The 27,321-nt window shown below is 45.0% G+C and overlaps 1 protein-coding gene across 1 annotated transcript; it reads left to right on the top strand.

Annotated features, from left to right (window-relative positions):
• Positions 1 to 806: 806 nt before the first annotated feature.
• Positions 807 to 23,999, top strand: LOC113419885 (synaptophysin-like protein 1). Its single transcript, XM_026679484.2, has 5 exons — positions 807 to 940; positions 14,977 to 15,095; positions 17,208 to 17,418; positions 18,467 to 18,655; positions 23,550 to 23,999. Exons 1-5 carry the CDS (start codon positions 872 to 874, stop codon positions 23,679 to 23,681), a joined length of 720 nt encoding a protein of 239 aa, XP_026535269.1. The 5' UTR covers positions 807 to 871; the 3' UTR covers positions 23,682 to 23,999.
• The last annotated feature ends 3,322 nt before the right edge of the window (positions 24,000 to 27,321 follow it).

Below are 27,321 nucleotides of genomic sequence, written 5' to 3'. Positions count from 1 at the left end.
CAAGGAATTTGTCTTAGTGCAAATGCTCACAGTAAAAGATACATTCATCAAGAGTCAATCATAAGGTACAACACTTAATAAGTCATATACATATAAGTATAAACAAGTATAAGTATATACATAATAAATGAGTTCCAATACATGGGAACAGTAGGACAGGGACGGTAGGCATGCTGGTGCGCTTATGTACTCCCCTACAGGCCTAGCAATGGAGTGACGGCCACGGTAGACAGTTTGAGGTTAAAGTTTTGTGGGTTTGAGAAAAACTTCTATGAGTTTTTCTATGCTCTGGCCGGTGTCAGCTTTGATGGCATCCACCCACTGTGTTCTTTGACGGCCTGTTTCTTTTTACCGCTTTCAAATATAATTGCTTTCTCCAGTGAATTCCCTCAAGCGGCTTGGCCAAAATAAGAGAAAGTTGGGTGAGGCAAATGAAGGCTCAAAGACCGCCAAGCCAAGGAAAGGGGATCTTCTTTCACCCTCACAGCCTGAGAGGGGCGACACAGCAAAACAGGGGCGAGCGGAGAGCCCCGAGAACGCAGCGGGCCCTGAAGGAAGAGGGGCCCACCCGCTCCTAAAGAGAGCCTGGCCTGACGGAGGCTGCCGGCCCGGCCAGCGCACTCCACCTCGCGGTTCCAAGGGCGACTGTCACCAGACGCGGGGCCGACGCCTTGGAGCCGCGGGGCGGAGCGCCAGCAGCCACGACGTCCCGCCAGCCCGGAGCGACTGAATCAGATAGGAAGCCGACGGCCCCTTCGGCCGTAACCGCCCCTTCCCTCCCTCCGCTCGCACGCCCTGCCCCGCTCCCCCTTCCCGGAGCGACAAACCGAAAGAGACGCCTCCCTAGCGCTCCGCTCGCTCCCCGCTGGAAATGTCCGGGTTTAATTTGGATCTGGGGCCCGCCAAGGAGCCGCTCGGCTTCATCAAAGTCCTGCAATGGGTAAGTTGAGCGGCGGCGGCGGCGGCGGGAGGCGCCCAGCCAGCCGAGCCCGGGCGGGCTGCTGCGGAGGGCCCGCTCCCTCCAGCCGAAGGGACGAAAACGTAACGCCAAAGGAGGAAACCGGGGGCGCCACGCGCGACTGCAAGGCACACGCGTGCAATCCGGGCTCTGCGATTTCCCTTGGCCCCCGCCGCGCCTGGGTGGGAAGGATCGGGGGTGTTTTTTTTGGGGGTTTGCAGTCGGTTCCTTTCCCCCCGGTTCCCCCTCCCGTTGTCCCGAGCCAGGATCGGGTGAACTTTCCTCCCTCTCTCCCGCTCTGCTTGCAGAGTCCAGCGCCTCCGCCTGCATTTTTTCCTATCTCTCCCCTCCACCTTTCCTTCCCGTGGTTCTCCCCCCCCCCGCACCCGCCCGCCGGATTTATAAACACAGGCGTGGCCTCCGGGCTGCGAAGTTGAATGTTTCGATTCCTTCTAGGAAACTTATGGCTCTTCCACACCCCTAAATCCTCCGGCGATCTATTTTTGGGAATTTTCCTCTCTCTCTCTCCCCCGCCCCCCCGCTTCCCTCCGTCGCATAGTTGCGCTGTCTTCGCCCCGCGAGCCAACGTGCCTAAGCCGTGGAATCTGCGGCCAGAGATCCCGCGATTCGAAAGGGTCGCTCTCAAATCCACTACTACAGATTGCGCCTGAATCGGTTGGGTTTCTTCCCCCCCGCTCGCCCCCTTTCAACGACTGGCTTCTTTCCCCAAGAATACCGGATCCAAAGGGCCCGTTACGTTGCTTGAAGGAATCCAGAGAGGCTTAATCGCTTAACACGGGATCTTTAGCGGGGGGGGAGGGGGGTTTGCAAGAGAAAACGATCGTGGAGCGGGGGGAGGGGAGAGGTCTGATCCCCGGGGCTGTGGAGGAGTGAAATGGGCGCCTTTGCCCGAAGAAGCTATTGTATAAGTTTATTCCTGGGGAAGAGAGCAAAATGGCACCTCTGTTTCTACCGCTTGCTTCCAGATGGTGCCCCGTTCAAGGGAATTCTAGGCCTTGTTTGTATTGCTTGCACTGTAGTTTGATTTATTGATGATTTAAAAAAAAAACAACCCAACCTGGTGTGGTTTGACTGCAGGGTGCAACTAGTTACACAACAGAAAGAGAGTCTTTGTAGCTCAGGTTTGAATTGTGGAGTCCTTGGTACACGTCGGTCCTCAACCTATGACCACAATTGACCCGAATTGAAAAATGTATGTCGTTAAGCAAGACATGTCTTGAGTGAGTTTGAGCTGTTTTTTACGACTTTTCTCGCCACGTTAAGTGAATCGCTGCAGTTCTTAAATTAGGGACACGAGTTTTTAAGTGAATCTGGCTTCCCCATTGACTTTGCTTGTAGGAAAGTTGCAAAAAGGGGTCGTGGGACACCGCCCCCTCCCAAGGACACTGCAACCGTCATAAATGCGAGTCAGTTGTCAAGCATCTGAATGTAAATCCCCTGACCCATGGGGGACGCTGCAGCGGTCATAAGTGTGGAAAATGGTCCTAAGTCACCTTTTTTTTAGTGCCATTGTAACTTTGAACGGTCACTAAATGAACTGTTGTAAGTCAAGGTCTGCCTGTACTCTCTGAGCTTGGTGGTTTTCTTGATGATTACAAACTTGATGATGTTTCATTACAAACTCTAGGTAACAGGTAACAGCAGATCGTTGGAGATGTTGCCTAGCTGGGTAGTGAAATATCTGTAAGAGGCTCTTGAGTGTACCAAGGACTCCATGCAACAGTTCAGATCAGGATTTTTCAAACTTGGCAAACTTTAAGATGTGTGGACTTCCACTCCCAGAATTTCCCAGTCAACAGTTGAAATCCAGACATCTTAAAGCTGCCAAGTTTTTTTTTTTTGTTTTTTTTAAAACCCATTGGTTTAGAAACAGGGTCTCCAAACTTGGCAACTTTAAGACTTGTGGACTTCAGCTCCCAGAATTCCTCAGCCAGGTATGGGAGTTGAAGTCCACAAGTCTTAAAGTTGCCAAGTTTGGAGACCTCTGGCTTAGAATATATTGTGGGGGTCAGCAAATATTGTGGGCAAAAAGAAAGCCCAAGAATGTATTGGTTGGAAACATGCAGGAAAGGCCTTCATTTTGCAGTGGATGGACAATGGCTAAAATGATGGTGATGATGATATTGTGAGGAAAGATGACTGGTTTAATGGTTTTAAAAAAATGATTTCCAGGGTCTGAATTCTGGGAAAGAAAAGCATTTAAACATTAATGAAATCCCCAGTGTTTACTTCTAAGGGAATTTGGGGTGACCTTAAATGCATATGGATTGATATCTCTCTCATGGAGTATAGTTTACATCAAGGGTCACTTGGCAAGTTTAAGACTTGTGGACTTCAACTCCCAGAATTCCTGAGCTAACTTGACTGGAGGAGGAATTCTGGGAGTTGAAGTCCACAGGTCTTAAAGCTGTCAAGTTTGAAGACCCCTGGTTTACATCATCAGATTCTTTAACGTTGCACTGCCTTAAAGTTTGTAGTACAGTTAATCCTCAACTTACAACTGTTCATTTAGCGACTGTTTGAAATCACTGAAAAATGTGAATAATAACTGATTGATCACATGATCAAAATTCTGGCGCTTGACAATAATTAGCCTTTATTTAGAACTTGATCGCTATTTCTGATCTTCCCAGCTGGCTTCCAACAAGCAAAGACAGTGGGAGAAACCAGATTCACTTAATGACTGCTTGATTCATTTAACTGTGGCCAAAAAAAAAAAGGTTGCAGAATCGGGTGGCTCACTTAATGCTAAGCCTTGCTTAGCAACAGAAATTCAACAGAAATTCTATTCCAAATTATGGTTGTAAGTCGAGGATTAGCTACAGATAAACAGTTTAACAAGGAAGAACTCTCAAAATGGCCAGTTCTGCCTGGAAAAGTAATGTGTTCAAATGCTTCCCTGGATAAACAACAGATGCAGCAAACCTAACATGTCCTTGCTGCACCTTTGCAAAGCTGTACAAATAAGGTTTGTGAGAAAAGCATTTGAGCATGAGTAAGAGCTTGATACGCCCAAATACCCGAGTACAGTATCTGATTGTTGATCATGGCTTTGATGGGATTCTGTTTTTAATACTAGATTAATTTCACAAGCCTTTCAAACAGAGCAGGGCAGGAATTGCAAGTGGCGATTGGTAAATGCTATCTTAAGGGAAGCCTGAGATGCTAGATTTAACGTTGAGCATGGTCCTCCATCATATGCAGGGGTGTCAAAATGGATTTCTATGAGGGCCGGATCAGCATGGTACTTTTCCTTCGTGGGCCAGCAGGGTGGTAGTGGGAGACAGGAGGGACGTTTTCGGCCTGGGCGGCCTCCTGCAGCGCTTTGCCAGCCAAAATGGGGCACGGGGAGGGGACCACCCGCCAAGTGCTGCAAGGGGCCATCTAGGCTGAAAACAGGGTGCTGGTGTGTGTGTGCAATGCCCCTTGCACCCCCTTTTGGCTGGCAGAGTGTTGCAGGAGGCTATTAAGGTAAAAAATGGGGCGCCGGGGGTCTCATGGGCCCCTCCACACACCCCGTCTTGTCTGCCAGAAGCACCGCAGGCCATTCCTTTGCTATTTCCAATTGAGATATCTTTCAGCTCCCTCTCATATGGCTAATGAGATTAGTGGGAATTGCAGTCTTAACTCCTTCGGTGGGTGTGGATGCTCAACTGGCTCAGGATGGAAGTCCACCATGGATGATGGGGGTCCTTCCTTTTTTCCCATGGCCAAGTCATGTTGGGGGTGGTCTTTTTCAATAATTTGGAGGGTGCGTGCGTAGTTAGAGTAGGTGTAGAGCAGGGGTGTCAAAAATCAAGGCCTGTTGTCAGCGTTCCAGCAAAGCTCCATTCCAATCAGTAACTCCGAGACAAACATATCTGAAAAGCACCTTTATTAGAATAGCCCCTGGCACATCTGTGGAATCCCGAATCTAACAGGTTTTTTGGGCTTTCCACAGTTTCCCAAACTACAAATCCATCCCGCCTTGATCGTCATCACATCACATGGCCCAATCATGATTCGTCCAAAAGTAAGATCCTTATTTCATCCTGAGCCATATTCAATGGCCTTGAACTAAGAAAAGAATTTTATTTTGTCTACCTAGAGCTACTTAATTGAAATCACCCCCTCCCACTTTCTCAGGCTATGTGGCAGCGTGGAATATGGCTTCCAAAGCTGACACCTGGGGGTTGGATCCAGCCCACAGGATGCTTAGATCTGGCCTGCGGAGCTGCCAGTGAAAACAGCAAAGGACTGGCCCGCGGTGCCTCTGCCAGTGAAAACAGAGCTCAGGAGGGCTGCTTGTAGCCCTCCCGAGCTCTGTTGTCTCTGGCAGAGGGTTGCAGGAGGCCATCGTAGCCGAAAATGGAGCCGTTTTTGATGGTAGAGCACTTGGGCCACCACAGGTGCCCCCAACATGAGTGACATCAAGCCGGCCACACCTACATGACCACGCCCCCCTGCCCCCCAGGTCAAGCACAACCCTGATGCAGCCCTCAATGCAATCGAGTTTGACACCCCTGGTATAGAGGTAGGATGTGAACCAGATGTTATGGAATTGTTCTGGCTAGAGAGAGGGGGAAGCTCACAGCCCAGGCTTTGCCTTGTGCTGTAAAGAAAGAACTGTATAACGAGGAGAATTTAAGATGCAGCTTGGCAAGAGAAGTTGCTTTCAGTTTTTCTTTTTAAGTGAGAGTTTGCTTGTATTTTTGCTATGGGGCGGAAATGGGAGAGGCCTAATTAGAAGCACGTTAGAAGTGGGAGATGTTTCCTATCCAGGGAGAATTTGCATCTTGGCCAGGAACGATCTGGAACATTTTTAGATAAATGCATGATTCATTAAATCAGTTATCATGATTTAGAGCCCATCATGGCTTACTCTAAATTTAGAGTAAACTGTGCTGGGCTCAAAATCATGATATTGATTTAATGAATATTGATTTGCATTAAGTGTTCCGACCCTTGCTTTACTAACAGTAGAGGGGAATTAAAAACACTGAAAGGGAAATGGAAGACAAAGTGGTCTGATAGCATTTTTACTCTGCTTTCCATGAGATTTTGTTCTTCATCAAATCTCATGTGCATAAAAACAGTCACTCCATAACAGGAAGCTCGTTGGGGCTGTGCTTGTATTGTTTCGCTTCTGTAGGATGCTGATTAAATATGGGTGGCAACCCCCAGTTGTTTTGGGCTCCATGGGGGAAGCACAATTTTTTTTTCACACTTGAGGTCCACTCTTGAAATTATCAACACTTGATGGTACCAGGCAAAACTGCATTGATTGTGGGATTCTTTTTATTTCTGAGTCTTGTCATGTATTTGCAGTGGCGCAAGTGGTTAGAATGCACTACTGCAGGCTAACTCTGCTCACATTGCCAGGAGTTCGATTCTTTCCACCCTGACCGGCTCAAGGTTGACTTGGCCTTTCATCCTTCCAAGGCTGGTAAAATGAGGATCCAGATTATTGGGGGCAGTGTACTGACTTTGTATACCCCTTAGACAGTGCTGTAAAGCAGGGGTCTCCAACCTTGGCAACTTGAAGCCTGGTGGACTTCAATTCCCAGAATTCCCCAGCCAGGTTTGCTGGCTGGGGGAATTCTGGGAGTTGAAGTCCTCCAAGCTTAAAGTTGCCAAGGTTGGAGACCCCTGCTGTAAAGCATTGTAAAGTGATATATAAGTCTAAGGGCTATTACTCAGTGGTGGTATTCTACTGGTTTGGCTGAGCCGGTAGCGGCGATGAGCAGGGGAGACCAAACCGGTTCTCTCCAAAGCTCTCTGTTGGGCCCCCCTGCTCCCCCCTGCTCCTCTATATCCTCTGCTTTTGAAGCGCAGCTGCTTTGCGCGGTACAGCAATTGCTGTGCGGCAGCTGCTGAAGCAACAGGGAGAGCGCAGGATTGCAGGAGGCGAGTCAAAACGCCTCTGTGCCTGTGCAAAGTGCATGTTTGGCACGCACATGGACACAAAGTATGTGCGTGCATGCAAAGCGGACCCACCAAGCCACACCCACTGAACTGGTGGTAACAATTTTTGAAATGCACCACTACTATTGATTGCTATTGGTGCTGTCAAATTTGAGGTTACAATCTGGCACCAATTTACAGAATTAAAAAGAACAGAGGAGGAGGGGATTTTGGAGGCCTTCTAGTGACAGTGACCCTACTACAGATAGGATCTTGCCCATTACAGTCAAAAGTCAGGATGACCATTAAATGAATCACCTCACTTAATGGCCCTGCTATCCTTGTTTTCCCCAATGCATTTGTTAAATGAACATATAGTCATTAAGTGGAGCCTGTTAAATGAACATATGGTCATGCAATGTAGCCCGTCGTGCCTAATGGGTGGGAAAGACCCAGGAGGACCTATTTCAAGGCACAAGCCCACCTGTCTCGGGCCTCTCCCTATCCCCTGAGATACCCATGTTCTACTTCCCACACCTTGGGGTGCCCACAGCCACTGGGGCCTCTCCACTCCTCCAGTCACAAGTCAGGGGTTGCTCACTTACTTTTCAAAGATCTTGAGAGATCGGGAAGTTTTGGATAGAGAAGGAGGGCGGGTTCTTTCTTGTTCTGACCCAGCTCCCCAAACACGACACACCCTCTGACGTGAACTCAAAAGATCCCTTTATTAGGAATGCCAGCAGCCCCGGCAAAAAGTTTATCTCGCAGGCTAACAAGTCCATCTGGCCGGAAGATGAATAGTGAGTTGTCTGTCACACCTATTCATCTCCGCCCCGCCCCCCTGCCGTTTATCCCAGAGCTAGGATGGGGCAGCTGTGGCTTTTTCATCCCAAGGACCAACCCATAGATTTCCACTGCTCTCCTCTCCTCTGCCTTTTGAGCATGCACACGTCAGGCACTGGACCCAGCTGTTCCTCCTCTTCTTCATCAACCACCTCCAGACCTGGGGACTGTTGATTCTCCATCTGAAGGCTAACGATGGCCTAGGCTGTCTCTGTCTCTCTCTGCGTCTCTCTCTGTCTTTGTCTCTCTGTGTGTGTCTCTGTCTCTCTCTGTCTCTTTCTGCCAGCTCTATTCCTCCTCCTAGCTCCCAGGTTTCCCTGATGCTGACCCTGACTCCCATGCTGCCGGCTCCTCTGATTTGGCTGCTGTATGGGCTGGCGGCCAACAGGCCTCAACAGTTCTCTAGGGTTAGTTGTAGGAGATGACCAGTCTGGATCATTTCAGAGTCTCTACACCCATGTAAGAAACCTAGGTCCAGCCCCCCCGCCCCCACCTTGAAATCCATGGACAATTATCTATCTCCAGTTCGCCTTTGCCGGTTAGTATCTCAGTTTTTCTCGTGTCTATGTCGTCGCATGAATTTGTATTTTTGAACTCTGTCCTGGCTCCTGACTTCTTGCACCGGACACCAGATGACACAACCTCACGCGCCCAGAAGCTCTTGTCAGACGGGCGGCCATATTAATTGGACAGGTAGGGAGACGGGCAGAGAGCTAGCCAGCACAGATTCTGTTTCTGCACTTAGAAGTTTGAGGAGCAAACTCAAAAGATGTTGCTTCAGCAGAAATGCCCGGGAGAAGAAATTCCAAGGAAAGTGATGATTCTGAGATGATACATACCTCCCACATGATCATGTTGGGCTAGATTGTTCCAGGAAACATAATGTAAGAATAATTTTGCTAGATGAGGCCTCCAGGCAAGCATTTGGTTTCTCTCATTGACCAACAGAGGCCTCTGGCTGCTGGCAATGGAGAGAGGGAGGGAACAAATCCTTCTGTTGTTATTGTTCGCTTGGTAACCGATATTTGGAAGCCTGCGGCCCTCAACATAGATTGAGTGTCACAAAATATTTTAATCGTTTCTGAAATGGAAAGAGTTCCAAGTTTTGCATGATTTGGGTTGCTCTCCGCTGCCCTTTTTCCAGTTGTATTTTTTTTCCGCTTTTTTTTTTAGGGTTTATATATGCGCTGCAGATTTATGGGTATATCCTGCAACGTAAGAGCATTATCTTGGCATTTTTAGTCTTAAATCCCTTCCCTAATGATTCCCTAGTATGGAATTTGCTTCTTCTAACAACTACTGCATTGAGCTGATTTCTTAACTGTGCTGTCCACTGTGACCCCAATATTGTTTTCCTGGCTTGTTAGAGATAGTTCAGACTCCACAATCACTTGTTCTAATCTGAACATCATTGGCTTTGTACTTAAACTGAATTTGCTGTTGGAGCATCCTCTGCAGCTCTTCACAATCACAGTTGACTTCCCCACTCTGAATATAGGTAGTCCTCAACTTATGACCACAATTGGGACCAGAATTTCCATTGCTAAACAAAGAGGATATTAAGTGAGTCATGTCCAATTTTACGACCTTTTGTGCTATAATTGTTAAGTGAATCACTTTAGCTGTTAAGTGAATCTGACTTCCCCCATTGCTTTGCTTGTCAGAAGCTGGCTGGGTAGGTTAGAAATAACAATGACATAACCACAGAATTGTAGGACATGACCAGGCTGAACCCGAGGGAGGAGTCAAATGCATCATCAGCCTCAAATCCCTTTGCACTCACAAGTCCGGCCCACCTTGAATTCCTTTGACTCTTATCTATCACCAATTTGCTTGGACCGTTAGTAGCTCAGATTCTTATAGAAAACGTACACTTGCAAGAAACCTTTACATTCATTTGAACTGCCTGGATTTCCTGATTTCCCGCGTTTGACTGTCATTGGAATCATTGTAAATACATACCGGTTGCCAAGCTCCCAAATTTTGATCACATGACCATACGGAAAGCTGCAATGGTCGTAAGTATGAGGACTGGTTGTAAATCACATTTTTCAGTGCTGTTATAATTTCAGAAAGTCCCTAAATAAATTGGTTTTAAGTCAAGGCCTACCTGTGGTTTGATGTTGTCTAAAGTCTAAACATTTGGCAGGAGTATCCACCATGATCATCATGGTGAACAGCCCAGAGGTAAACAACCAAATTCTTCAAGATTTTAATGAACTAAAAGTTGACATCTGCAGGATTTCATCTTGCATCCCAAGCATACCCAAGGAAGGAATGGATACAGATGCAGCAATTATTCCTGTCCTTTAAATTTTCAGCTATATAAAGCTGGACTCACACATTGCATAAACATCCAGTGCAACCTTAACAAGTTCTTTGAACCCAAGTATTTTGATTTGTAAATCATAGCTCATGACAGTGGTATGTACAACCCTATGTACTGGCATACCTTGTTTTACTGCTTTTTAAAAAAAATACAAGATCCATCAACAGTAAAAAGGTTATAACTTCTGGATGGTTAAAATTTTTTAGCAGTAAAGTATTTCAGTTAAGATACGTACGGTTTTTTTTAGTCATAATGCTATTGTACACTTAATGGATTACAGTATAATATCAATATAACTTGTTTATGCAATGGGAAACCAAAACAGTTATGTGACTTGCCTTATTGTGATATTGCTTTATTGCAATGATCTGGAACCGAACCCACAATATTGCTGAGGTACACCTGTACATATGGTTGATGAGTTCCAGCAAACTATGGATCAATAATAATTTGACAAATGGAAAGGCTGTCTAACTCTTAGTGACAATGGTTAAAACATTTTTAAAAACAGAGAATAATACAAAAAAAAACCCCACAAAAATATCACAAGACAAAGAAACAGTGATGGCGAAGAAAATAAACCCAAAGGGGAATATGAAGGAATAAAAGAGTATTAATTGTCTTCTTCAAATATACTGTTTTCTTTTAAACAGAAGCTAAAGTCATTCACCTAAAATACTGCACTAGGGGACCAGACTTCCTTTTGTCTTATTCTAAAAATGAACTTTGCTTTAAAAATTATTGGGCTATTTTAAAATGATAGATCATTTTGTCTATTTTATTTATTTATAGAAACATGATTTTCTTTTTGCATGCTATGCTGGATGACTCCAAGGAAAGAATAATTTACAAAAAAAAAATGAAATTAATAATGATAGAAAATAGTCTATGACACTTTAATTGGATGCCAAAATTAATTTTTAAAATGGGGCAGAAGCAAAATGATGCAAACTGGTTCTGTATTTTCTCCTGTGATCTGAAGCCTTTTGTTCCCAAGAGAAAGATTTCAGAAAGAATGAAATCAGGAAATACTTGTTTGTGTGAGTTCTTATATACAGGTAATGCTTCACGTACAATCACAATTGAGCCCAAAATCTCTTTGGGTAAGCAAAACATTTGTTAAGTGAATTTTGTTCCATTTTACGCCCATTCTTGCCACAGTTGTTAAGTGAATCACTACAGTTGTTAAGTTAGTCACACGGTCATTAAGTGAATCAGGCTTCCGTACTTCGCTTGTAAGAAGATTGCAGAAAGGGATCGCATAACCCTGGGACACTGCAACCGCCATAAGTACAAGTCGGTGACCAAGAGTGTGAATTTGGATCACGTGACCATGGGGACGGTACAGTGGTCGTAAGTGTGAAAAAACGATCCAAAGTCACTTTTTTCAGTGCTGTTTGTAACTTTGAACAGCCACTAATTGAACTGTTGTAAGTCAAGGACTACCTGTAGAAACGGTAGATTTAGAAGTCCCTCTAATGCAGAGATGTCAAACTCGATTTCATTGAGGGCCGCATCAGAGTTGTGTTTGATCTCCGGGGGCCAGGGTGAGGGTGGGCAGCATGATGTCACTTGTGTCAGGGTGACGCCTGAGCAGTCTGCCAGTGAAAACAGGCTCCGTTTTTGGCTGGGACGGCCTCCTGCAACCCTCTGGCAGTGAAAATGGAGCTCGAGGGGGCCACGCAAGCCCTCGCAAACACCATTTTTGGCTGGGACGGCCTCCTGCAACCTGTCAAGGAAAATGGAGCTCGAGGGGGCTATGCAGGCCCTCGCAAACACCATTTTCGGCTGGAACAGCCTCCTGCAACCTGTCAGGGAAAATGGAGCTCGAGGGGGCCACGCAGGCCCTCGCAAACACCATTTTCAGCTGGGACGGCCTCCTGCAACCTGTCAAGGAAAATGGAGCTCGAGGGGCTATGCAGGCCCTCGCAAATCGTCATTTTTGGCTGGGATGGCCTCCTGCAACCTGTCAGGGAAAATGGAGCTCGAGGGGGCCACGCAGGCCTCCCCGCAAACGCCATTTTCAGCTGGGACGGCCTCCTGCAACCTGTCAGGGAAAATGGAGCTCGAGGGGGCCACACAGGCCCTCGCAAACACCATTTTTGGCTGGGACAGCCTCCTGCAACCTGTCGGGGAAAATGAAGCTTGAGGGGGCCACGCAGGCCCTTGCAAACATCATTTCGGCTGGGATGGTCTCCTGCAACCAGACATGATATTCTTCTGATTAAAATCGGAATTCCGATTTTTTTGGGAATCCCCCGGGCGGTGCGAGCGGAGCCCGGGCGGGCGGGCGGTGCGAGCGGCGGGTGGTGCGGCAGGTGCCCGGGTGGGTGGGCGGGTGGTGCGGAGCCGGCGGGCGGGCGGTGCGGCGGAGCCCGGGCGGGCGAGGGCGGTACGAGCGGAGGCCTCTGAGCGGCAGGAAAAGGGAGCTGGGCAGCGATTTCTTGGCGCGCGGTGGGGGGTCTCTTTTGGCCGGCCCCGATTTTTTTTTCAGAGGGGAATATCATGCCTGCCTGCAACCCTCTGTAAGCGGAAACGGAGCTGAGGGGGTGGTGTGCACAGCCCTTGCAAGCTCCATTTTCACTTGCAGAGGCACCATGGGCCGGTCCTTCTCTATATCCAGTGTGGCCCCATAGGCCAGATCTAAGTATCCTGTGGGCTGGGGCCGGTCCCCAGGCCTTCTGTTTGACACCCCTTCTCTAATGGTATTTCAGGGCTATTCAGAAAAAAACGTGGCTGGGTGCTTAGGCCTCCATATGTGGAGATTTCTAGGTTTGCTTTTCTGACGTGTTATCATCCAAATGGATCTTTTGTCCTTCCACTAGCAGCCCAAGGTGTGGTTGGTTGTGTTCGATTTCAGCGCTTCTATTCACATTGGGTAATAATTGTGTAAGCCTGTGGCAGAGAGAGGAAGTTCGTAACAACAGCACAAGGAAATCAACAGAGCCAGAGCGGGAAAATCTTCTCTTACCTTCTCCCTTTAATCCCTAGGACAATCCTGACTGGAGATACAAGACCATGAGCAGTTCCTGGGTTGACTCATTCAACTTTCCATTGTTCTTTTCGTTGCCCTTCACGGTTTTAATTCCAAACTACAACCTTTTGGAGAGGGAAGGTTTTGTGCTAAGCAATAACTGAAGCAAGTTGTAAAATGTTGCACAACAGGTTGCTGGCTTTTAAGTATGATCATTACTTAGGGAAGGGGAGCAGGCTAAGATGTTGAAATCGCAACCTTGGCTTTTCTTTATAGGATTGAAAATGTGTGTTTCAGGAATTTCTGGGTCTAATCTCACAAATTTAAAATGAAAACGGCCTGCTTTAAATTAGCCTGGAGGGTCATGTGGATTTTTTTTTTTAAGGTACCATGTTTTCCTGAAAATACAACCTACCCTGAAAGGAAGTCCTAGCTTGATTTTTACATGTGCATCCAATATAAGCCCTACCCCCAAAAAATAAGCCCTAATTAAGATCCCGCCCACTCCAGAGTAGACGGGTGAAAATTAAGCTAGGATGGGAATGGGGAGGGTAGAGCTGCCCTACTTCTTACCTTTGGATAACCAAGTTACAGATCGATCCAGAGCTCTGTTATCGGTTGCAGAGGCCTTCAGGAAAGCCTTGCCAGCTGCAGAAGAAGTTCCTGAAGGCCTCTGACAGAAAAAAGGAGGCCAGGGGCAACATGTGCAAGTGAGGTTAGTCAGTGGATGACATCCCCCGAAAATAAGAGCTGGCGCCTTTTTTGGTGGCAGAAAAAAATATAAGATAGGGTCTTACTTTCGGGAAAACACGGTACTATATTGGAACCCAAGGAAAAGTGCATGAAGTCTTTTCCTCATTAAAACAGCCATGTCATCTTCCAAGCTCACGAAGAAGAAAACATGGCTGCTTTTTAGCCATTTAAAGAGAATTACTTTGAAAAATGTTTCAAAGACCTCTCTGGATTTGCACAGCCTCAGTCAACAGGAGACTATTTTCTGGATGTTCATCTCTTTCACTATAGTTTGCAGTCAATCTGAACAGCTTGGTCTTTCTTAACTGGCATGTAGTTTTGACTGTGTCCTTAAGAGCACTGGAAAACCTGGGAGATAAATTGGACTAAAAGACAAATGGTGTGTCTTTTTGCAGTGATAGGGATTCCAAAGCCAACTCACTTCACAAGGTTGTTGTTGTTGTGAGGAAAATAGGAGGAGGAATATATTCACCATCTTGAGTTGTTTATAAAAATCATACAGAAATAGATACATAAATAAAACTAAATTTGTATTAGGTTTGATAAGGGCTTTGATAACATCTTCCACAATTTGAACATTACTTTTTTCCTTGTCATGCTGCAAACATTAATGTTGTGCATTAAATTTTTAATACCGTGGCACCTTGGTACTCCACTTCTTTGAAACTCATCAAATTTGGTACTTAATGCATTTTGACACAAAAGTTTGTCCCAGTACTCATCATTTGTTTGGTACTCAACACACAAGCTACAACTTGTCGATGTTAGCTTCTTTATGACTCATTACGTTATTCTTTGTGGGAAACATTTGTTTGGTGCTCATTGTTTTTGGTACTCATCACACTTCCCGGAACCAATGAACAATAAGTACCAAAGTACCACTGTATATTTTTTTTGGGGGGGAGGCATAAATTATGGGGTGAATCCAGCCATTGGAGTTTATATCTTAACCATGTGCAAACCTCATCAGTTTGCTAAACTATACAAGGTGTGAACCCACTTCTCTTGAAGTTCTTAAGAGATCTCCGTTGAAGTGATTCAAAGGACGGGTCTGCAACCAAGCTTTCAAAAGACCTGAAGTTTGGAAGATGGTTCTAAAGAGCAAAAAAGAATTCTAGATTGTGCTTGTGAAGACGACCAGTACTGTGTTTGCCTCTGTCTCTGGAAAACATCATTAACATGTCACTTTTCTCCCCCCTTTTCAATTTCTCATAGATATTCTCCATTTTTGCCTTTGCTACCTGTGGTGGATACAGTGGGAAAACATCTATATTCCTCACCTGTAAAAATAACCAAAATATCACATGGACCCGGGATTTCTTCTATCCCTTCAGGTGAGAGCGTGGCACTTTTTAAAACCCACCTGGTGGTTCTTGGGTGTATCTGCCTGTGATCCAAGAAAAGTTATTGTAGGAGATGACAGTTATTTGTAAAGATAATAACATTGTGATAGAGCTGGTGTTGGGCCAGTCCTGCCCATTTCCACAATCTGCCTTGTGTGGTTGCTGTTGGGGGGAAATTGGAGGTTGGTGAAGCTATCTGGAGTTCGTGTGGAAAGGCAGGATCTTGAATCAAATAAATGAGCAAATAAATATTTTTGTTGGAGAGATTACAGTAATCAGGACACACGTGGTTACAATATCCTGTGGCAGCGGAATATTTGGAAATAATTCTCACTCAGTTGCACAGCCACCCCCCCCCCCAAATGATGGAAGTTTAACTTTCATCATCCATTTTCAAACACTTATTAGCAAGCTTTTTCCTCATGTCTGGTTCTATGGAACGCATTTGGTATTGGGAGGAAAAAAATTGCTTCCAATCTGTTTTGTTCCCAAGTGGCTGAGTACTAAGCAGGGAGTCCTCACTTACCGACTACTTGTTCAGTGACCACTCAGAGTTGTGCCGAATGAGAGGGACTTGCAACCGGTCTTCAAAGTTATGGGAATCCCTCCCAGGAGTCTCCACCCGGCCCGTTTTGGATCCCAGGCCTCCAGAGAGCCTCCAGAGCCCAGGGAGGGGGGAAATGGGCCTCCCAGAGGATCAAGAAAAGCCTCTGGAGCCCAGGGAGGGTGAAAACGCCCTCCGCCGTGGTCCAGGAAGCCAACTAGGCCACACCCACCATGGCCATGCCCCCCCAGCAACCAGAGAACCGGTTGCTAACAAATTTAAAGCCCACCCCCCTGCATCTATTCCCCTGGCATCGCTGTGCTTAAGTGGTATTGTAGCATTATCCTTCCCCCTGGCCTCTTCCAGCTTGCATGTGGCCTGTGCAAGCCTCCCACCCCCCACCCTGTAGCACCCCCTTCCCAACGGCAGGGGTGCACTCCTTACCTGGGACTCCCACCATTTTCCACTAAATGAGCTGCATGTTTTGGGATTAAGATTGCAACCAGGGTTGTCATTGGTAAGCAATGCATTCACATGATGTGGTGCTTTATGACAACATATTCTTAGTGACAGCAATCCTGGTCCCAATTGCCATTGTAACTTGAGGACTATCTGTGTCCTGCCCAAGTGTTCTCAGATTTAAATATAAAATCTTCTGCATAGAAACACACCTGATCTGCAAACACTTAGAGAAAGGTGGATCAGCAAAAACATTGTGTGATGACCCAGGGTGGGATACAAAATAAACACAGTCACAAAAACAGATAAAGCCCCTTTTATTCCTTCACTTTGCTTCCAAGCTCCAAAAAAACCTCCCACACGAGCAGTTACAAGAAGGAGGAAATGCCGTTTAAACTAAAAATGCCTATAAATTATAAAGAGTAAAAAACAACACAAACCAGGCAAGATAAGAGCTTGAAGACATCCACAGATGTCAGAACACACACTGGGAAGGACGCCAAACTCAGAGAGGAACAATAAATTAGAGATATTTCCATGCTTTGTTTCCAGCACTCGCCCGTATGCATGTCCATCCTTTTATCCAATTGTCACAGCTGCAGCCCATGAAGAGGATCAAGGCCTTCTCCTCCCCAGTAGACCACCTCTCTCCCTTATCCTCTCCTCCCTGCGTGCCCTAGGATGAAGAGGGGATGGGCCTGGGTTCTCCTCTGTCTGCCCAGCCGGCCTCTGCCCTTCCCCAGCCTCCTCCCCAACCTCCGGAGCCACACTTCCACTCCCTGTCGGCTGTTCCTCCTTTCCCTCAGAGTCAGTCTCCACCAGGGGCATGACACATTGCTGGAGACAAAGAAGTTTCCCTCTTTGTGGGAACATATCCTGGTAGAAAAGGTGGACATTCCCAGCAAATCAAAGTTAGGTTGAAATTATGACAATGGCCATCACTTTTTGCAAGTCCTGCTCTTGTATACTCACATTTGGACCTCTGATGTAAGTATGTAAATTGCAGTACTCGAGACATGACACATATGCACAGACACACATGCACACATGCCTGCATGGACAAAAACATCTAAGTGTCAGCTTTTTCTTCTTGTCACCAGGTTGAGCAAAATCTCCTTTGGACCTCTGGAGCCAGGAATGAAATGCAACAATACTTGGAGTTTGCCCAGCTACTTGGTGGGAGATTTCTCCTCCTCGGCAGAGTTCTTCGTCACTTTTGCGGTCCTCGTGTTCCTGTATTGTATCGGAGCCTTAATATTGTACCTCGGTTACATGCACTTGTATCGAGGTGCTGGAAAACTCCCTATGGTTGTAAGTCAACATAAACTGGCTTTTTACCTTGTTTTTCTATTATTTATAGCACTGGCTGAAGGTATGCATATTTAATGGATGGAAAACAACTATGAGTACCATTTATCCCTAAGATTAATTTATTGAGAGCATAGTTTTGTTTTTACTAATAGAGTAGAATATTTGTAGCTTGACACGAGAGGTCCTTGGTGCTCTTCTGAGCTTGCTTGTTTTCTTGCAGACGTATTTCTTCAGTATGAATATATTTCCCTCTATTAGAAGATAAATATTATAGGGAAAACAGTTATTTTGAATAAAAGCAAGAAGAGTGTCCGTTTCAAGCAACCAGAGCCACTTGTAAATAGCTAAAGTCAGCAACTTTATTGCCTATTACCTATGTTACAAGAATCTCACCAGACTGCTTGCCTTCCACTGGGAATGAGCAGATAAGGCTTCATGGATGTTGGAGGAGGTCAGGCTTATGCTGTTTATTGCTACACAAGGACTACAAACTAGAGCCTTGCTTTACCCCTCCTTCCAGCATAACTGGCAGTTCCCCAACAAATGATTTCTTTTTTAAGTCCTAAGATTCATTTACTCACTCTTGGTGAATTTTGTTTAAACGTAGCTTTCCTCTCATCTCTGTCCATTGCTCTATGCCTTTTGTGAGTGTGTAGACCCCAGCCCATGCCTAGGCAGCTGGATGCAATAGAACAGGGAACTCTGATGCTAAGAACAGGTCCTGCATCCTTCAGAGAAATATCTAACCATAACAGTAAACCTTTCTTCCTCTTTTCTCTTGCCGCTGGATTCCAGGAACTGTGGTGAGTGTGACATCTTTTCTGTAGACCAAAAATACACAAGGCAGGGTCTGTGATAGATGTTGCAAGCAGGCCCACCCGCTCAAATTTTTTACATGCAGAAAATTTGCACCATTCCTTGGTCCATAAACTTTTGATGGACCCCAGAGTTATGATATGATAAATGTTAGTCCTTGGAATGATAGAATTGATCTGCTTGGATCATTTTTTTCTTCTTCTGAAGCCTCTTATCTTTCCTCCTTCTCCAGGACTTCATCCTTACGGTCATCATTGCTTTCCTGTGGCTGGTCAGCACATCGGCCTGGGCGAAGGCGCTTGTCGATATCAAAGTGTCCACCGGACCCAGCATAGTTACTGGATCTGAATATTGTAATACACAGCCCGGTTTCTGCCATTTCAATGAGATCAGAAGGATGGGATCCTTGAATGTGTCTGTGGTACGTAGGCCTGTGGTGCAGGAGGGGAAGGAACAGGTGGAAGGGGCAGGACTGCCATTGGTATGAGGCTGCCAAAGACTCTCTCGGTCAGTCTCTGTTGGAGAGAGAACACTAGGCTAATAATACAGCGCTAATTGCATGTTAACTGAAACTAGCAGTAGGAAGAGTTGGCAATAAACATGAATGGGGAACCTTATCTTACGTTGACCTTCTGTTTTTTTATGTTTCTCACTTTGTGATGATCACATTTATCTTCTAAGCAGCAGCTCCTGGGATAGGAGCAGAATTCTGAATTCAAAAACGGCGGGGAGTGCACTTTGAAAGGGGGTGGGCCAGATCCTGTAAAATCTCCAGTCAAGGGTGGTATTTGCCGGTTCTCCGAACTACTCAAAATGTCCTCTACTGGTTCTCCAGAACTGGTCAGAATCTGCTGAAGACCACCTCTGGTGAGGGGGCTTGGAAAGGGAGCAAAGGGTAACTTCAGGTACTGGGAACTGCAGCTTTCCCAGGTAGGTCTAGATAAACCATCGGAAATAAGTGTATTTATTTAGGAACATGCCTGTCTGAGGTGTGTTTCGTACTAGAGCGTGTTTTGGCATGCTTGAAATTTGAATTCATGTACAACTCTTTTAAGGCATGGTGAGGAATATGAACATTGGCTGGTTTCCATAGGCGCAACTTTGAAAACTTCTGTGCTCCAACATTTTTAGAACTTTATGGTTTGGAAAGGTGGCGTGAGTTTTGTAGGGAGTACTGAAGCAGTCCTCGACTTGTGACTAGTCACTGTGACCATTGGAAGTTATGATTGACACTCCCACCCCCTCCAAAAAAGGTACTTACTTCCCAGTTTTGAAGTTCCAATGCTTGCTCTGCCCCCTGCAGGCCTGTGATTGCATTTCAGGCACTCCGCAAACTGGCTCCCATTTATGGCTATTTGCAGCCATCCCCTAGTCACGTGTCCACAATTTGGGACATTTTTTATTGTAAACTGGCAAATACTTCCAGTTTTTGGCAAAAGCACTCCACGGCGAACAATGGGTTTAACTTAACAACCATAGTGGTCACCTAATTATCATTTGTTAAAAATGCTTAAAAGTGGTCACTTGGTCACTTGTTTGCTATCACTTGTTTTGGTGCTGTTATTAACTTTGAGCAGTCACTAAATGAACTGTGTTGTAAGTCAAGGACTACCTGTAGTTTTATACCGGTGTTTTTTTCAAACAGTTTTTAAGATGTGAGGGCTGAAGGATTCTGGGAGTTGAAGTCCATGCATCTTAATATTGCCAAGTTTGAAATACATTGCTATATAACATCGATGCAATGTCTCTTGTGATTCCAAGAAGTACAACTTTAAAAATATACGGGTGGTTCTTTGACTTACGACCACAATTGAGACTGGAATTTTTGTCGATAAGCAATGTGGGCATTATCTGAGTCCACTCCCAATTTTATGACCTTTTTACCATGGTTGTTAGCAAATAGCCTGGTTGTTAAACGAATCTGTTTTTGCCTGTTGTCTTTGCTTTTTAGAAGCCTGTGAGGAAGCTGCAAATGGTGATCCCATGACCCCACAATGACCATTTGCTTAACAGATGCCTTTTTTTAATTTTAAAAATAAACTTTATTAAACATTAAAAATATATACATAATACAAAACATTTCATAAAATACGAAGCCAAAAAGGTATCCATAACCAATAAACATAAAAACATAAACATTTCTAATTATTTAGACAGTGAGTTCTTATCAAACAGTTTTCCAGTGCTTCCTCTGGTAAATACTCCTATCATAACCTCTTTATATTTTCCCTTCCCTATCTGTTTATTCACTGGTTTCTATCCTTTATCCAATTATACCAGTTTTCCCAAACTGTATAATTTTTGAGTCTTCCTTGTCTTTTAACTTTTGGGTGAGTTTATCCATTTCCGCGCAGTCGTAGATGTTCTGGATTATCAAGTTATCCATTGGCAAACCGATGCCTTTTTAAAAGATTATAAAATTGGGTCACACTTGTCACGACTTACGATCATAATGGGCAGGCTCCATTAGGCCCATAGGTTGAGGATTACTTGTATGTTCCAAATGAAAATGCTATTTTCAGAAATTTCAGTCAAGCTATATCAAGTTCTCAGTGATTCCAAAGAATTTCTTCTCGCCGTGAGGATGAGCCATGGTGGTGCAGTGGTTAGAATGCGGTACTGCAGGCTACTTCTGCTGATTGACTGCTGCCTGCAATTTGGCAATTCGATTCTGACAGGCTCAGGATTGACTCAGCCTTCCATCCTTCCGAAGTCAGTAAAATGAGGAGCCGGATTGTTGTTGGAGGCAATAGGCTGACTCTGTAAACCGCTTAGAGAGAGCTGTAAAAGCACTGTGAAGCGGTATATAAGTCTAAGTGCTATGGCTATTTAGTTATCTCATTTTCTGCATTTCCACCCACTCCTTTGGGATGCATTTTCTTCTGTGAGATAGAATTTCAAGATGGAGTAGTCTGTCTTTGGCACAGTATGTTATTTCGCACATCAAAAATATGTCTTGTAACAAAAGACCTTTGTTGCTTAGACATGCTTCCTTTTCAGACAGAACTTGGCAGCTCATTCCAACGCTTTGATTTTGGTTTTATATCTTGTCTAAACAGGTAGTCCTCGGCTTCATTGAGCCCAAAATTTCTGTTGCTAGGTGAGACATTTGTTAAGGGCCCCATTTTACGACCTTTCTTGCCACAGTTGTTCAGTGAATCACAGCACTTATTAAATTAGTAACAAGGTTCATAAATGAATCTGGATTCCCTGTTGACTTTGCTGGTCGCAAGGCTTGAAAAGGGGATCACGGGACAACTGTTGTAAATATGAGTCAGTTGCCAAGCATCTGAGTTTTGATCACATGACCATGGGGATGCTGAATGGTTCAGTAGCCTAGAGGCAGAGTGCTCGCCTCACAATCAGGAGGACGTGAGTTCGATCCTAGGTAGTGGCAGATATTTCACTATACCTGCTGAATGTAACTCTGCATTGGGGACAGGAAGGGCATCCGGCCAGTGAACACTCAGCTCCATTCAGTTTCCCAGACTCCTCACTAAAAGAGGGTAATGATGATGACCATGGGGATGGAGTTATGGTTGTAAGTGTGAAAAATGGTCATAAGCCATTTTTTTCGGTGATGTTGTAACTTCGAATGGTCACTAAAGGAACTATTGTAAGTCGAGGACTATCTGTATTAGTGGAGGTGATTGATCAGTTAATAACAGATCCCACCTCCCCCCCGCACCCCTTCCCCCTGCTGCCTCCCTCCCTCCCCGTCTTTTCATTGTATTGCAGTGTTTGACTTTCTGTACTAACTTATTTATGGTTTTGCTTTATATACAGTATTTTACCTTTTACGATAGTGTAAGCCGCCTGGAATTACCTTGAGGTAAGCTGGGCGGCCAATCGATTTTATAAATAAAATAAAAAATAAACGTTCTTGAATAAAGGGTTAGATCCCTTTTGTGATAGAAAAGAAATCCAGGATGTGTTCGTTGGATAAAATCAGGGGGGGAAACGGTAGGCCAATTTATCTGAAATCATTTCACCATAATGAAATGCCAGAATGCTAAAGCAGATACCGTAACATTCATCGCAGCTTTTGGTAACTGGAGACACATTTTCTTTCACGCGGATGCCAGCAGCTCATGCAAGACCCAGGAGGGCCGTGCTGTCAAAATGTCATGCAAAAAAAAGGGAGCCAAATTTTATTTTTAGGGAGAGCATAGACTGAGCCTTTCCATTTTTATTGCTAGCTACTTTCCATGGGCTGAGCCTGTGGCAAGGCAAGGCAAGGCGTATCTTACTTTCGTTTCCTGATGTGAAACAGCTGGCAAACAGTTCGCCACATGTTTTTAACCATCTGTTACCCAAATGTCGGTCCTGCAGTTCTGGGGGGGAATGAAGATGCCTCCTTGTGGTACTTCTGGGACCTTAATGCAAACCATGGTTTGCTCACCCCCTGGAAATACAACTATTACAGAAGTGTAAGTTTGAGCTCACTGGAATATTCAGTCAATGAACTCCAGTGTTGTGTCATTTTGCCTTCCTCTCTTAATTCATACACTGATTCTTCTTCTTCTTCTTCTTCTTCTTCTTCTTCTTCTTCTTCTTCTTCTTCTTCTTCTTCTTCTTCTTCTTCTTCTTCTTCTTCTTCTTCTTCTTCTTCTTCTTCTTCTTCTTCTTCTTCTTCTTCTTCTCCTCCTCCTCCTCCTCCTCCTCCTCCTCCTCCTCCTCCTCCTCCTCCCTCCTCCTCCTCCTCCTCCCCTCCTCTTCCTTTTCCTCCTCCTCCTCCTCCTCCTCCTCCTCCTCCTCCTCCTCCTCCTCCTCCTCCTCCTTCTAAGATTGCTTCTGCCAAGCAATGTCGGCATTAGGGGGCGTGCATAAGTGCACCAACGTGCCTACCGTCCCTGTCCTATTGTTTCTCTTATTCTTTTATTTTTCTTATATGTACCCATTTCATGTATTCACAACTATGTATACATTTATACTTATTATCTTGTAAACAATTGGCAAATCAAATAAATAAATAAATAAATAAATAAATTAACTGAGTCCACACCCAATTTTATGAGCTTTTCACCAGGGTTGTTAGCAAATGACCTGGTCAGCTATGCTGGCTGAGGAATTCTGGGAGTTGAAGTCCACAAATCTTAAAGTTGCCAAGTTTGGGGTCCCCTGAACTGTACAATATCATCCATCAAATATATTGTTTAAAGGTGTAGCGAATAATACATTTCCGCCACTTTCTGGAGCAGAAATCAAAGCCTTTGGTTCCATTTTTCTGCTTGGCTCGTCCCATCCCTTTGAAATAAACTGGGCTGCTTAGGCCTAAAAATCTTGAACCTTTCCCGCTTTCTCTTTCCTCTAAGGTCGTCGGCTTCCTCAACCTGATCCTGTGGGCTGGCAGCGCTTGGTTCGTCTACAAAGAAACCCACCTACACAGTCCTCCCTCCAGCGCTTTGCCGAACGCAACCGGTTCCCCGTCTCCTTCAGGGATGTGAAAGGCCTGAAAAGGCCTTGGATATGGAAATAACACCTCTCGCCTCAGGATGATCCACGCAATGGCTGTTCCCTCCCCTGTCCCTCCCCTCCTCCATGGTGTAATCGATGTGTGAAAAATCAATGGGTTTCACATTTTTGTTTTTTTGCTTCCACGCCGAGGACAGAACCGAAAGTGACACCGTGCACGAGAAATATCGCGTTGCACGAAAGCTTGTTCTCTCTGCGTTGAAAAAAAGAGGGTTTCTCTGTCTCGGGTTCGAAGACTCCCCGCCGCTCCCCCGTGTTGATAATAAAAAGTTGAGTGAGCAGCATTTCAATTGATTGAAGGCAGCTTGTCTTGTGTGTGATTAGAGTTGAGTTGTCCCCTCGCTCGGTGTCACTCTTTATTAGTGTATGCTTCCTTAGAAGGAAGTCCCGCTGAATTCGGTGGGGCTGACTCAGCAGTGACATGCTACCGGTTCGGCCCGGTTTGACCCAACTGGTAATTGGCTGAGAGGAGAACGAAGAGAAAAGCGCAGGATTGGCCCTCCTACCCACCAATGAGCTTTTCTGTTCTTTATCCTCTCAGCTGATTGGCACGGCAGTGCCTCAGCTGGTGTTTGGAAAGCTGCATGCGCCAAGTGCACGATCACCAAACCGGTAGGGAAACTGATAGAATCCCACCGCTGGGCTGACTTGTCCGGTAAGCGTGCTTGGGATCTCCCCTCCAGATTCCCCAGAAGGGACTCTAATTTTTATACAGATCTTGCCTTTCTGGCGGCTGTCCAGAATGTATGAAACGCCTGGGATTTGTAGTCAGTTTAGGTGGAACTCTAAATAACTCTTAACCCTTTGCATTTGTCACTCTCGAAAGTTCTTTAAATCTAGAAAATTTACAATGCTGGTGGTTAGTTTCCTTCCCTTCCCCATAGTTTCATCTGCAAAGACTTGGCTAACATATGGCCCATGTGAGCATGCCACATATTATATAGTTAAAGACCTTCAGGTTCCCTCAAGCTGCAGCACAACTTAACGCTTCACAGCTGTCTCCATTCCCTCCCTCCATCCCAGTCTTGGTGCAACTATTCTAAAAGAGGCTACCAAGTTGTAATCCTGAATGTTGTTGAATATTGTGATACCCCTGGGCAGTAAATCTTCCAGGTTATATTTAATTAGCTTTTTAATGACACTTGAATTCAGATTAGGTTTTAGCTTGGCCTGGACTTCTCTGCTTCTTTTTACAAGCTGGAAGGAGGTCTCCTCAATTGTCACTCATGGGCTTAATGTGGCTGGAAAATAACAGTGCAACCTTAACAGGCAGTTAATTCTGCTGGTGAATCCAGGGAAGCTGCAGGAAAGGTGATGTCTGGTCACGGCTCCCGACAAGAGTTTTAATTTGTAGTCCTTCTGGCAGACAAGACATCCCGTAGAACAGAGATCAGCATCACTCAAGGCTGTGAATTTATGCTTCTTCCTCTTAAAATATGTTCGATCCACCCCAAAGCAAAACCTTTATGCCAAAGAATCAGGGCTTTATGTAAACTGTACAGAAGCACGTGGGGGGTGGGGGGGGAAATCACACCATGAAGCAATTTACAATTGTTTTTATTGTCTGCCAAGCACCAGGAAATTCAGGAGACGCAGACAGTTGAAATGGGTATAAAGGTTTAGTGTAAGCTTGAGCTCTCTACAAGAATCTGAACTACTAAGAAACAAGGGAAATTAGTGGGAGATAAGAATAGAAGCAATTCAAGGTGGGCTGGACTTAGATCTCTTGTGGGCACGAAGGGACTTGAGACTATAATGCGTTTGACCCCTCCTTCAGGCTTAGCCTGGTCATGTACATTTTCTGGGTAAATCTCTGTACATTTTGTGATTGCAGAACTTGTTGTGAGGTTTGTGGCTGGTGGTTTTTCTGGCATAATTTTCCAGAGATCTTGTTAATTGGCTAGAAGTTGAGGTTCTGTTTGTCACGATGTCAAATACTAGAAACAGAGGCAGGATCTCGAAGTGAAAATGTATCTTGCATGGTTTTTATTTTTTTTATTCTAACTACCGATAGAGAATATCTGTAGCTCAAAGTTGAATTGTAGAGTCCTTGGTGCCCTCTAAGTACCATGTTTTTCTTGTAGACCTTTCATGACCACACTAGGTAATATTATCAGTGCATTTATGCTAATTTTTATCATTGCCGTGTATGAATTTGCCCCATTCACTGCTCCTTTGTTGCCTTGGCTATGTCTTTACTACCAACTTACTTTGCCAAGGTATTCTACCATGGTTGTGGAAATCCACTAAAGTTTCCAATTGCAAACTTACAGGACGTGTGTGTTCTTTGGATTGATTCTTAAAATAATGGACAATGTGATCAGCCGTGTATCAATTTTTCATCTTGATTCCTATTCATGCCTAGATCTTAGGGTGCTTGTATGAGTTTTCCCCTTTTAATATAATTTGCATTTACTTTCTCCATGGTTTTTATTGGATTTACAACTGTTTTCATGATAAGACGTTGTGGTTAAACCTTCAATTTTTATGTTTTGTTAGGGACAGCACCTAATCTTCCCCACCCCAATAGTCTATGCTGTAATAAGATCATCCTTTTGTAAAATCTGTCTTAGTCTCATATCCCAGTGGGGGGGAAATGACTGTTCTTAATTTTAGTGACAGTGAAAACTAGGACTACAAGCTTACTTATCAAAAAAATGTTTCAGCAACATTGGGGAGATTATAGTTAAAAACCAGTGTCATATTCTCACCATCATACTTGTCTTACTATCTGGTTGTTCCTGGTTTGAGCAGAGTATGCATATGGGTGAAAGTGAGGGTGTAGAAATTGGACACACAGTTGTTTGAAAGGGTATAGGGCGGGGGTCTTCAAACTTGGCAGCTTTAAGACTTGTGGACTTCAACTCCCAGAATTCCTCCTCCAGTCATGTTAGCTCAGGAATTCTGGGAGTTGAAGTCCACAACTCTTAAACTTGCCAAGTTTGAAGACCCTTGGTGTAGGGCCCCCTGCTTGAACAGAAGGTTGGACTAGAAAACCTCCAAAGGTCCCTTCTAACTCTATTATTGCCACAGAGAGAGAATTCTCACTTTTTGAAAGTAAGCTTTGGTTCTTCCCATAAAATTTAAGGCGTTGGGCACAACCTTTTCCAATCCATAGTGCCCCCCGCCCCCTTTTTTTCCCCGCTAGAGTACAGAATGAATGTGCAAGTGTTGGATTTATGGGCTGGAAACCCCCAAAAAGGCCTCCATTGCTGAAAGGAAGAAGGAGCTCTGGACCTTGTTTAGAAGTCAGACCTCATTACATGTAGTCCTCACTTAATGACTACAAGTGAAGTCATTATCAGCCTTCCTGGTAGGACAGGCAAGGAAACATAATCAGGTGAGCTAATTCTACTTTTATTATAAGGCTACATTAACAGAATCTTGCAAGTCTGAAAGTACAACTTCTCCCGCCATCTCTTTTACAGCCTGGGAAGTTAAGAAGGATCCTTTCTGCGTTTCTTTCTCTGCGCGTTATGCAGCTGAGGGCTGTACCCTCTTTTATCTGGTTGTTCTCAAGGCTGCCTCTCTCCCCAGCCCATTCCCTCTCCCAAAGTCATTCCCACATACCATTTTACATTTGCCAAGTGAAACATCAGGTGACTCAATGGG

Source organism: Notechis scutatus, chromosome 8 (assembly GCF_049901735.1).
Source record: "Notechis scutatus isolate UNSWTSFEM ecotype Mainland chromosome 8, rNotScu1.2, whole genome shotgun sequence".
Lineage (NCBI taxonomy): Eukaryota > Metazoa > Chordata > Lepidosauria > Squamata > Elapidae > Notechis > Notechis scutatus.
This window is presented reverse-complemented; position numbering and strand designations above follow the sequence as displayed.